The sequence below is a fragment of the Saccopteryx bilineata genome, chromosome 6 (assembly GCF_036850765.1).
Source record: "Saccopteryx bilineata isolate mSacBil1 chromosome 6, mSacBil1_pri_phased_curated, whole genome shotgun sequence".
NCBI classification, from domain to species: Eukaryota; Metazoa; Chordata; class Mammalia; order Chiroptera; family Emballonuridae; genus Saccopteryx; species Saccopteryx bilineata.
Window position 1 is genome coordinate 171,491,378 of NC_089495.1, and position 13,228 is coordinate 171,504,605.

A 13,228-nucleotide genomic window follows, 5' to 3' on the forward strand; every position below is an offset into this window, starting at 1 on the left:
AGGAGAGACAGCAGTTTGCTGGATGGAGACACAGGTAACATCTTTAAGGGCCAACACACAACATTTTATTTGCAGCACTCACCATGGGCTTCAGTGGAGGAAGGGTGAACCAGACTAGAGCCACTCGAGGAGTGTGTGGGGTTTGTGGCTTTGTGGCTCTGGGGAGGGAGCTGAAGGGGACAGTTGCTAGGATCCCTTTGTTGAGTCATTCCCCCAAACTGCAGACAGAGCGGATTTAATGGCAGGTGCACTGGGCGTGTGCCCGGGGCCCTGATTTCTGAAGGACCCTGCAAAACCCCAACTTGACACTTTTTTTTTAATGACACCAAGTTTGGTTTCAAATTTGAATTTTTAACATTAATAGTACATAATATTTTTAATTTATTAAAAATATGATTAACATGTATTTTCATTTTTCCCTGTCTCTTTTTTTTTTAAGGGGCCCAATATTTTCTTCTGTGCCCAGGGCCTCAACCTTAATTTGGTGCCCAGAGGCAACCTTAGTTTGCCTCTGACTGCAGACACTATCTTTCTTGGGTAGATCACTCCTCTATGCAGAATCAACCTGGTAAAAAGCAATGGCCTCACCCTCGGATTCCCTCTAATCTCACCCTGTGGAGCTTATGTCCTGCTGAAGAGTCAAGTGCCTTCACTGGAATGTAGAGGTCTGGGCAGACTCAGGGGGTATCAGTGAATGAGTTGCATGGCTTTAGGGTAGAGGCCATTCCAATCACTTTTCTGTGAACCTGACTGGCACTTCCTCCTCGCAGGAGATCCACTAGCCACACTCTCGGAGATCCCAGAGGTCTCATCTGCTTGACTTTTGGTGGCTTCATTCTGCCAAGGACTGGGTAAAATCTGGGACAGACTGAGTTGTGTGGCTCTGAGATGGGGGCCACACCCCATACCTTTCCCAAAGCCTGAGCAGCACCTCACCTCATGGGAGACCCACTAGCTCCATCATCCCAACTCCCAAAGCCCCCACCCTGCTGAGCTTGGGGTCCTCTTGGCAAAATATGGGACAGACTGAGTTGTGAGGTTCTAGAACAGGGGCTATTTCCCTCTTGCATGCCAGAGCAGTGCGGAACCCTCCCTTCATGCTGCCAGATCTTGGTCTGTTTGGGCCTGACAAACTCTGTTGGTCTTATCTTGACAGTTCCCTGAGACCCTGCCCCACCATAAAGGTGGGTGAGCGCCCAGCCAGTGGCAGCTAGACTTGGTATACTCTGGGACTCTTGCTGAGTCTGAGTGGCCTCAAACCCAGCACTAGCACGAGTTTGAACTTGTATCAATCCGATGAACACCACTCACCCCTACCTGATGACTCACTGAGAATCTACCTCATAAACTCAAGTACCACCAGAGGCTATTTGAGTGACTGAGACTAACAGGCAGACAACAGGTGGAGACAGGTGTAGGTAAATCTCAGGATGTGTTGGGACTTTTGTTGACCTGCTCCTGAGCCCATTGCTGGTAAAAGCCAGTCATGGTGATCAGCTTGGTCCTTTCTGCACACACCTAGACCCAGCAGAGGCAGCCAAAACTATGGATCACATTGTATCCCAGGGACAATCACAGAAAGTGTCTGATATTGGCCTGTACCAGAGTCCCTCCCAGAACAAATGATATTGTCTGGCAAGCTTCAGACAACATTAGAGCAAGATCCAATTGACTTCAAAACAGCATATCCAAAGGGACATCTCGGCAGGCACCAGACCCTGCTGAGGCAAATTCTACTTTTTTAAAAGAATTTATTTATTTATTCATTTTTAGAGAGAGAGAGGAGAGAGAGAGAGAGAGAAGAGGGGAAGGAATAGGAAGTATCAACTCCCGTATTTGCCTTGACCAGGGAAGCCCAGGGTTTCGAACTGGCGACCTCAGCATTCCAGGTTGACGCTTTATCTACTGCGCCACCACAGGTCAGGCCACTTTAAGTGGTCTGCATTCAGGGTAGACCCTCACAGTCAGCCAGCCTGAGGGTTGACTCTATGTACAAATGAACCAATAGCAATCAAGACTTAATTGCAACAAATTAAGACATCAATGGCATATGTCATAGAACTAGAACAAATATTCCAAAAATTTATATGGAGCCACAAAAGACCCCAAATAACCTCATCAATCTTGAGAAAGAAGAATAAAGTTGGAGGAATCATGCTACCTGTTATCAAACTATACTACAAGGCCAAAACAACATAGTACTGTAATGAAAACAGACACATAGATCAATGGAACAGAACAGAGAGTCCAGAAATCCATCCATACCTAGATGGTCATTAATATTTGATAAAGGAAACAAGAACATACAATGGTGTAAGGACAGTCTATTTAATAAGTGGTATTGGGAATATTGGGCAGATATGTGCCAAAAATGAAACTAGGTCACCTTCTTACATCATACACAAGAATAAACTCAAAATAAATTAAAGACTATTAGACTTGAAACCATAAAAATCCTATTAGAAAACATAGGCAGTAAAATCTTGAACATTCCTCACAGCACTATTTTTTCCTGATATATCTACTAGGGCAAGGGAAACGAGAAAAGATACACAAATGACACTACATCATACTAAAAAGTTTTTGCGCAGCAAAGGAAACTATCAACACAATGAAAAGACAACCCACTGAATGGGAGAACATATTCATTGATACATCTGATAAGGGATTAATATCCAAAATTTATAAAGAACTTACGAAACTCAACACTCAGTCCAATTAAAAAATGGCACAGGACCTGAATAGACACTTTTCTAAAGAGTACAAACAGATGGCCAATAGACATATAAAAAGATGGTCAACATCATTAATTATCAAAGAAATGCAAAATAAAACCATAATGAGATATCACCTCACACCTGTCAGAATAACTACCATCAATAAAACCACAAACAACAAGTGCTGGCAAGGATGTGGAGAAAAGGGAACCCTCCTGCACTGCTGGTGGGAATGCAGACTGGTGCAGCCACTGTGGAAAGCAGTATGGAATTTCCTCAAAAAAATAAAAAAATGGAACTTCTTTATGACTTAGTGATTTCACTTCTGGGAATTTATTCAAAGAAATCCAAAACACTAATTCAAAGGAATATGTGTATCTCTATGTTCATGGCAGCATTATTTACAACAGTCAAGATTTGGAAGCAGCCCAAGATGTCCAGCCTGGTGGATAAAGAAGCTGAGTACATTTACACAGTGGAATACTACTTGGACATAAAAAAAGGACATCTTTTTTTTTTTTTTTTTTTTTAATTTAGTGAGAGGAGGGGAGGCAGAGACAGACTCCCATATGTGCCTCAACCAGGATCCACCAGGCAAGTCCATTAGAGGGTGATGCTCTGCCCGTTTGGGACCCTTGCTCCGTTGAAACTGGAGCCATTTTTTAGCACTTGAGGCAGAGGCCATGGAGCCATCCTCAATGCCAGGGGCCAACTTGCTCCAATCGAGCCTTGGCTGCAGGAGGGGAGAAGAAAGAGAGAGAGAGAGAGAGAGAGACAGAGAGGAAGGAGAGGGGGAGGGGTGGAGAAGCAGATGGGTGCTTCTCCTGTGTGCCCTGACCGGGAATCGAACCCAGGAAATCCACACACTGGACCGGCGCTTTGCCACTGAGCCAACCAGCCAGGGTCAAGAAGGAAATCTTACCCTTTGTGACAGCATGGATGGACCTGGAGAACATTATACTAAGTGAAATAAGCCAGTCAGAGGAAGACAAATATTCTATGATGTCACTCATATGTGGATTCTAACAAAATAAACTAACGAATAGAAACAGACCCATAGATAGAGAGCAGACTGACAGTTGTCAGAGGGGAGGGGATTTTTCGAGGCTGAGTGAAAAAGGTAAAGGGATTAAGCAAAAAAAAACAAAACCCCACAAAACCAAAAACAAAAAAACAACCAACCAAAAAACAACCCCAAACCCAAAAATAACCTCATAGACACAGAAAATAGCATGGAGATTACCAAACGGTGAGGGGGTGGGGGAGGTAGAAGAGGGTAAAGAGGGAATAAATGTGATGGAAGGGTCATGAATGCACAATACAATATACATATGATGCACTGTAGAATCGTACACCTAAAACCTCTATAATTTTACTAACCAATATCGCTGCAATATATTCAATGAAAAAAATAAAAAAATTGCTTTTCAAATTGACTGTTTCTCTGGGAAGAGTGATGCTGAGGAATCCCATAAACATGACAATTGCTTTTGCCCCACTCAGGCTGTCTTTGTGCACGTCACAGAAAGTGGCAGTTGTCTGGGCTGCTGACCCCATATCCCAGCCCCTCAGGAGCACAATTCACGGTGATAAGGACCTCCTCTGCCAGAGGCACGGCCACCTCGGGCTCTGTTGCCTGGATCTCCCTGTCCAGCCCCCGAGTTCTCTACGGAGAACTCTGCTCTAGCGCTAGCTCACTCTCATCTGCGAGCAAATTCAAGACGAGACGGCAGAGGGCACTGAGGGCACGCACAGCCCCTCCAACAGGGTCGTGCCTTGAATTTCCCTGGCTGCTCCGCTGCTCCTATTGTCCTCATCTAGGCATCTTCTTTGTACCCCGGTGATGTTTGCTGAATAACCATTCATTCATTCATATAAAAATATTTATCATGTGTCTACTAAGGGCAAGGTGCTGTTCTAGGTTCTGAGGAAACACCACGAATGCAGACAGACCTGGTCCCTGTCCTTGTGGGGGGCCCAGATGAGCCAGGGATGAACTCTTCTCTCATTTCCTTTCATTAAAAATACTACCACTGGCCTGACCTGTGGTGGCGCAGTGGGATAAAGTGTCGACCTGGAAATGCTGAGGTCGCTGGTTTGAAACCCTGGCTTGCCTGGTCAAGGCACAGATGGGAGTTGATGCTTCCAGCTCCTCCCCCCTTCTCTCTCTGTCTCTCCTCTCTCTCTCTCCCTTTCTCTCTCTCTCTCTCTCTCTCCCTCCCTCTCCTCTCTAAAATGAATAAATTAAAAAAATACTACTGCTGAAACTGGACAAACTTCCTAGCTTGTTGTAAGCTGTTGGGACATTCACAACTCTGGGCCTCAGATTCCTGAACTGCAAAATGATGGATGTGGACAACGTATTTCCAGCATTGCCTCTGGCTCCAAATCCCACCTTTGTGTGGGTTACAACAGAATGTGAGGCACATGCAGAGACTGGGAGATAAGCTGTCATTCATCTCTACATTTATCTCTCCTCCCTGCCCCCGCTCAAAATGCTCAGAGCTTGGAGATCATTAGAGACCCACCTTTCACATCCAGTGTGGCCTCAGAAGATAAGGTCTGATATCGACATGGTTCTCAATTAAGAGGCCCCCGTGCACCCCAAGCTGGCTGTTCTCCTAAATACTGCAGCCAAGCCACTTTCCTGAACATTGTCCATGGAGCCGCTGTGCGACTGACTGTAGATACAGCTCCAGGGCCCCACCCACCAGGGGTGTTTCAGCCCCCACCTGCTGCTGGCGGAGCATTCTCCCTCTTTGCAATAAGGGAGAAGTTCCAGGTCCAGGGCTTTGCAGACTGGACAGACGGTGGAGCTGCTCACTCTGTGAACTCGGGCCATTTACTTTGTCTTGCTGAGCCACAGTCCTCGCTCCTGTAAACAGGCTAGCGATGCCAACCTTCCGTGATTACATGCGATGGTGGGAAAAAAGTGCCAGCTTGGGGACTGTCTGAGAGCAGCTCTTAGTAAGTGGCTGCACCGCGCCTGCATCCTCACGGGGCTGCCCTCACACAGGTGTCTTGGTGTGGGAGTGAGCCGTGGACCTGAGTGAGGGGACCTGGGGGAGTATGAGATGGACTGGCCCAGCTTCCCTGCAGGCTTGACTTCTGCACACCCCCTCACAGACTGATGTTATTAAATGTACACGTCCCATTCTTCTTGTGCTATCTAGCATCTCTCTATTACTGTGTAATTACCCGACGTGCCTTAGAGCTGAGCTGTCCCAGATGGTGGCTGCTAGCTACATGTGGCTATTTAAATTTAGATGAACTAAAATTAAATCGAATGGAAACTTTGGTTCCTCGTCACACTAGTTACATTTCAGGCGCTTCATAGCCACAGTTATGGTGTTGGACACTCAGATATAGAACATGCCCATTGCTGCAGCCAGTCTCCTGGTCCTTCTAAATAACTCAGAAAACTGTTCTGAGCTCTGACAAGCGAGCACAGCTGTCAAAGCCCACTTGATACTTATATTAGGCGAGTCAGTTATGGTGAATAGGATTTACCCTTCAATTCCCCATTTGAACGGTGATTCCCAGTCTTGTCTCTGTTTGGTCACTCTGTTCCTAGACCTGGCAGGGACAGGGTCTCTTGAACAGCAGTTATGAAGTTTGAGGAGGGGTGACCTCCAACTCAGTAGGTATATCAGAGTTCCTGGGGGGGGCGTATTAAAAAATCCCCTCAGGTCCTTCTGATTCTCCCTAAGCCTCACCTCCTCCAGTGGAGAATCACTGAGATCCACTGAGACTCCTCTTGGGGTGGAGTTCTGGAGCCAGAAGGCTTGGGTTCAAATCCCAGTTTGGCTGCGCAGTAGCTTGATGACCTTCTGCATGCCCTTAACCTTGTGAGCCTCTTCCCATCTGCAATGACACTCCTGAGCCCAAGCAAGGCTGCTCTAATAGGGTCCTGAATGCACAGCAGAGCTCACTAAGGCCGATGTCTTACAATGGAAAAAGCCCGGGTTTGCATTCAGATGGGCTTTGTTTCAAGTCCTGGTCTGCCCCTCATGGCCTGGAACACTTCCCTCATGCTTTATCAGCTCAGCTTCCTCACCAGTAAGAAGTAATAATGATAGCACGCACCTCCTGGGCTTAGGATGGTTAATACAAACAGTGTATGTAAATGGGCCAGGCACATTATGGTGTGTCTCCCTGAGACACAACATGGGACCAGTTTGTTCTTAGTACTGCAAAATATTCACACCCCGACTGTGTGAGCTGAGGCACAATCGCAAGCATCCAAAACAGGATGGCTAGGAAACTTATGTGATTGCAAAGTGAATGACACCTAGTAGATGCCCATAAAAGTTAGTTCCTTCTTTTGCTTACCCTTATAGCCTTTGTGACCTTGACAGAGTCAACCAACCCTTTGGGGACACACAGACACCTGTCTTCAAGTGGAAGGGTACAAGGACAAACAGAAATGATCTGTGTACATGGCAGCTTTGGGGAAACTGATAGGAAATCTGCAAGACTCTAAAGTATTTAACATACATCACGTGAGGCTTGTGCTGCTCTGTTTTTAAAAAGTTAGTATAGGACTTGGGCTGAAGTGGTGCTTTCCTATGTAGTGCTGTTGGGATTATGGACTAGTCCCTGGGAAATGACACAGAGTCTTGTGACAGTCGCTCCGTGCCGCTTTCTAGGGGCTCAGCGCGTGAACACTAAGGACGTCGACCCATGGGAGGATGCTGCCAGTTAGAAGGTTACACAATTTTGAATTCATATAAGAAGTAGGCAAATAGGCATCCAAAATTCTATGAGATTATTACCTTTCTTTTTCCTACAGGTGTGAACTGGGAGTGTCCAAAGTCATGAATAAGAGGGCAAGGCACAGTTACATTTGCTGAGCACCTGTTCCCATGAGCCAGCTCTGTGCTGATTGTCTCACTAATGGCTCCCAGAAGCCTGGTGAGGACAGAGATGTTAGCTCTATGTTACTGGTGAAGAGAGAGAAATGAAGACCTTGTTTTGAGTCCCCAAATGGCCAGATTCAAGGGGTATATCAATTTATATAGGAAAAAAACTCCTACATCTTAATTTTCACTAACTTATAATGAAAGCGGCTTCTTTGATTATGAACGCAGGCCACATGCCAGAGTGATAACACTTCCTCAGTCTGTCAACAAGAAGCCCAGAGACTTTCATATCCCATTATAGTCTTTGCAGCATCTTGAATGTAGCATTTTGGTCATTATCATTGCTTGAAATGATCATGGCTATTTGACTTGACATTAGATGTATTGATAAAACAAAGGACATATTTTATCACTACAAATTTTTTTAAAAAAATCTATAACTGGTTTCAATATATCCATCTGGTGGCTTCTTTTGAATTCCTATGTATTTTATCTAAAGCATTTGAGAACAGTGTACTAAGATGGGTCTAAATACTTTATCATATGGCCAAAGGGGGCTAGGGTACAAAAAGTGAGAATTGTTAAAATAGAGGTTTGGAGAGGTCATAATATTGTCCAATTTAGTAAAGTTAAGATTTGAGGCCCTGGCCAGTTGGCTCAGTGGTGAATGTCCTAGGTTCAATTCCTGGTCAGGGCACACAAGAGAAGTGATCACCTGCTTTTCTACCCCTCCCTTTCCCTCTCTCTTTTTCTCTCTCTCTTCCCCTCCTGCAGCCATGGCTTGATTGGTTTCAGTGAGTTGGCACCATGGTGAGGATGGCTCCATGGGCTCCACCTCAGGTGCTAAAAATAGCTCAGTTGCTGAGCAACAGAACAATGGCCCCATATGGGGCTTGCCTGGTGGATCCCAGTTGGGGTGCATACTGCTGCCCTTCCTCTCATTTAAATAAATAAATAAATAAATAATAAATAAATAAAATAAGATTTAAACCCAAGTCTGGGTAACTGACTATAGAAATTGCAGTCCTTTTCCAAGACCAAAGGGGAATGGGGATAAAATGTAGTATGAGAGGGTTCTGGCTTCGGCCAAGCTCAGACGATCAATAGAAATAAGGTTGGGACAAAGGATGGTTAGAGATGAATTCTACCACCAGGTAAATGCTATAGGTCCCAGAGGTATGGCCTCACAATGGAATATGATGCAGCAATGGGAATGAATGAGCTATTATTACATATAATAACTTGGATTGATTTCACAAATGTATGATGAGTCCAAGAAAGTGGACACCAAAGTGTCCATACCATGTGATTTAGTTAGCTAAAGCCCAAGGACTGTTCAGCTAATCTATAGGGTCAGGAATGAAAACAACGGCTGTCTATGGGATGTGGGGATTAATTGGAAGGGGGCAAAAGGAATCTTTCTGGGGTGATGGAATGTTCTAGTTCTTGATTAGATGGTGGTTTCTCAGGTATATATACATTTATCAAAACTCAAATAATACATTTAAGTTTTGTGCATTTCACTGTATGTACACAATACCTTAATTAAAAATAACAATGATAAAAAATATTATTTCTATTTTACTAATAGACCAATGAGAAAAGAAATTGAATCACGAGAGACACTACTTTCTAATCCTGTTGCCATGGTAGGAAGTTGGAAGGGAAGTGGGCATATGTGACCAGCTCAGTGGTTTCCATGTGGGAACTTCTCACTTAAATCCCTTCAAATGTCTATCCACTTCACTTAGAATCAAATCAGGTTCTTACATTGTCCCACAAGTAGAACATATAAATTAATTTTGTTATAGTCATACAAAAGAGCACTCTTCAACAATGAGAATAAATGAACTACAGGCACACACTAAACGTGCTTGAATCTCACAATGTGATTCTGAGCAAAACAATCTAGAAATGAAGGAGAACACAGTGTATGATTCCATATATATTAAGTAAAAAATAAGCGAAATAATCTGTGGAGTTAGAAGAATAGTGGTAACCCTTGGGAGATCATGGCAGAAGGGGATATAGGGCTTTCTGGGATATTGGTTGTGTTCTGTTTACTGATCTGGGAGCTTGTTATACTGATTGTTTTTTGCAATTAAAAAAATTGCATAAGGCACAAAAACCAGTTCAAGCTCACACCTAAAAGCAGGGTTCTAAGTTATGCAATTGTGTTCTACGTAAATGGCACCCTGGAGTTGTGCAATGCTATAGCTCTCTCTGGAAGCCGGTTGTCCCTGAATCAAATGTAGCACATCTCCCTGACACAGAGAGGCAATCTAATATTGTCGCTAATGCCATGGTACCATCTCTGGGGCATTTCCACATGCAGCAGAGGAACCACTGCCCCCACTTACTCAGGGTCCTGCACGGAGCCTCCCACACAGTGGAATCTCTCTGGCACGGTTTTCCAGTCTTTAGCCATTTTCACCATGGCACCTGCGTCAAGGACCCCGTAGCCAAAGAGGTGATTAAACTCCAGGCCGACTCCGTTCCGCCGCCACTGATGAACCTCATCGTGAAGCTGGTTTCGTTTGGAGGTGAGCACAGTCAGATGTTGCATGTCTCTCCAGGTTAGATCCAGGCTGGATACCAATGCAGAGAGAGTTCGAGATTAAGGGCAAAAAGGGAGAGAGAGACAGGGAGAGAAACACAATGACTAAGATAGGGCAAAGCCCCTTGTAAGGTTTTGGAACATTTATAAACTCCCAAGTCAAGGGAGAATTTCTATGCACTATTTAAAACCATTATATATATAGGTCTCTTAGAAAAAACTTGCCCCTCTTACCTGAATTTATTCGAAATGTGCATTCTAACATATACACTGGAATGGCTAAAATGGTAAGACTGACAATACTCAGTATTGGCAAATGTGCGGAACAATCGGAACTCATGCACTTTGCTGGTAGGAGCATAAATTACTGCAACCACTTTGGAAAACTATTTGGCTGTATCTTCTAATATTGTCTATATGCTTAAACTATAGCCCAGAAGTTCCATTTCTAGGTATGTATTCAACAAAAATGTGTGCATATATTCACCAGACATATGTACTAGAATGTTCACAGGCTCAAAATGTGAAGCCCTCAAATGCCCATCCAGAGTAAAATGAATAAACTGGCTAAAGTGTGTTTATAGAATTTTGAATACTATAAAAGCAACAAGAATGAATGAACTATAGCTACTCTAAATCGTACAGATGAATCTCACAAACAGGATGTTGACCAATGGAAGCCAGTCATTGAAGAGAACAGGTTGTATTATTCTATGATGTCAGAAGTCACATTACTGGTTAGCCTTGGTGGGGGAGGGGGCTAGGGGCTTCTGGGTGCTGGCAGTGCTGGTTTTTTTTTTTTTTTTTTTTTTTCCTGAAGTTGGAAACGGGGAGGCAGTCAGACGAACTACTGCATGCACCTGACCGGGATCCACCCGGCACGCCCACCAGGGGGCGATGCTCTGCTCATCTTGGGGCATCACTCTGCCGCAATCAAAGCCATTCTAGCGCCTGAGGCAGAGGCCACAGAGCCATCCTCAGCGCCCGGGCCAATTTTGTTCCAATGGAGCCTTGGCTGCGGGTGGGAAAGAGAGAGACAGAAGGGAAGGAGAGGGGGAGGGGTGGAGAAGCAGATGGGCGTTTCTCCTGTGTGCCCTGGCTAGGAATCAAACCCAGGACTCCCGCACGCCAGGCTGACGCTCTACCACTGAGCCAACCGGCCAGGGCCGCAGTGCTGTTTCTTGATCTGAGTGTTGCCTATATTCGTGTTCCATTTTTGAAAATAAGGCTGTCAGCTCTTCAAGGGCAGGGACAGTATCTTTTTATACTCAGTGTTTAGGTCACAGAACACAGAACTGTCGACACACTGTTCAGTAAGTAAACAAGTCTACCTGCAAATGCTATTGTATTTAGAAGTTAGTGTTTAATGTTACTCAGTGTCTGTATTTTTCAAACTGCAAGTCATGGCCCAGTTGTGGGCTGGGAAATCAACTTATTGCACATGTTGCCTACGTGGGACACATACAAAAGTCTTTGGGTGAGGACATTTAAAATCCCACTGCTAGGGCCAAAGCTCAGACCAATTAAATCAGACTCTATAGGGGTAGAACCCAGGTATTGGAAATTATTAACACTTCTCAAGTCATTCCAATAGACAACTAAGGTTGAGAACCAGTGAGACCAGGGACTGTCATTAAAAAATAAATGGCAAAGAACAGAAAAAAAGAACAATATACATTTCCTCCCATTCTTTTCCAAGTGAGAAGAGGGCAGATAAAGAGATAGACTCCCATACATGCTCCGACTGGGATCCACCTGGCGACTCCTGTCTGAGGCTGATGCTTTGCCCATCTGGGGCCATGCTTGCAACTGAGCTATCTTTAGTCCCGAGGCAGAGGCTCCATGGAGCCATCCTCAGCATCTGGGGCTGATGCACTCGAACCAGTTGAGCATGGCTATGGGAGGAAAAGACAGACAGAGAGAAGAAGAGAGAGAGACAGAGAGAGACAGAGACAGAGAGAGACAGAGAGTGTGTGAGAGAAAGAGAAGGGGAAGGGGAAGGGGGAGAGGTGAAAAGGCAGATGGTCTCTTCTCTTGTGTGCCCTGACTAGGAATTGAACCTGAGACATCCATATGCCGGACCAATGCTCTACTACTGAGCCAACTGGCCAGGGCTAGTTTACATTTTATATAATATGGAAAACTTTTTTCATGGAACTTTTGGGGTGTGCATGTTAGGCTGCAGTACAAAATTTATTTCTCACGGAGAGTCATGGTCAAAGCAGCTTGAAAATCCATGCACTATGTCTCTTCTCAGAAGTCAAATAATTCAAAGAAATAGGAACAACATAACTCATTAGATAAAATTTTAACACATGCAGTGTTTATTAGTTGGAAGCTTTGGATTAGAGCCAACAATGCTAATGATTCACATGCTCTTGAAATGTAGCTCTTTATCTTTTAAGGAGAAAGTTTCAGGGAAGGTCAATGGTTATTTGAGAAAATTAAGAACATATCTTGGACATATGATTCCTAGGACCCAGGTAAATGGTGTGAAACTTCCTGAAGTTGATCATGACAAAGCTCAGTATTTTGTCTGAATGAAATTCTGAACTCATTTAATCCAGAATGGATTATGGTTGACAAGTGAAAGATTTGGTGACTGAGGCGACCCGAGGGCTGACTGGCAGGCGGAGTATCTGTCATCTTTGCTAGGGGTCAGCCACAAACATGTGCTCTGCTTCCTGACATTCAGAGAAGGGCCCCCTTCTTCTCTGAATAATATTAAACACTAACTTCTCCGTGCACTTGGTCTCATGGGGTGTGTGCGAGAGATAAGGTGTTGGAACAAGGATCTTTTCACATCTGTGATAAATCAGAGCTGAGCCCACATTCCAATGTAATTGAGTTGTGACATTGTTTGGTTACCATTTACATATGTCAGAGAAGTCAAGCTGCTTCCCTCCTGGTTCTCTTTTTGGAGCAATTTCAGCATCGACAGAAAGAGGACACTTGTGTAAAAGAGGTATTTTATCAACCTGCTTTTAGCTTTAATCCTATCACAGAACTCTAGTATTTTAGGTAATACCTTTTTAATAAAAACAAATGTACAGAATATCTACAATATAAAGGTTTCTGCTTTGTAGGACAAG

General features: G+C 44.3%; 1 protein-coding gene across 1 annotated transcript in view; it reads right to left on the reverse strand.

Moving 5' to 3' along the window:
- The window catches only part of PCSK2 (proprotein convertase subtilisin/kexin type 2), a 338,142-nt gene that overhangs the window by 5,550 nt on the left and 319,364 nt on the right, over nucleotides 1-13,228 (reverse strand). The window contains exon 11 of the mRNA XM_066235935.1: nucleotides 9,940-10,167. Coding sequence (XP_066092032.1) covers nucleotides 9,940-10,167 — 228 coding nt within the window. The remainder of the gene's footprint in view (nucleotides 1-9,939; nucleotides 10,168-13,228) is intronic.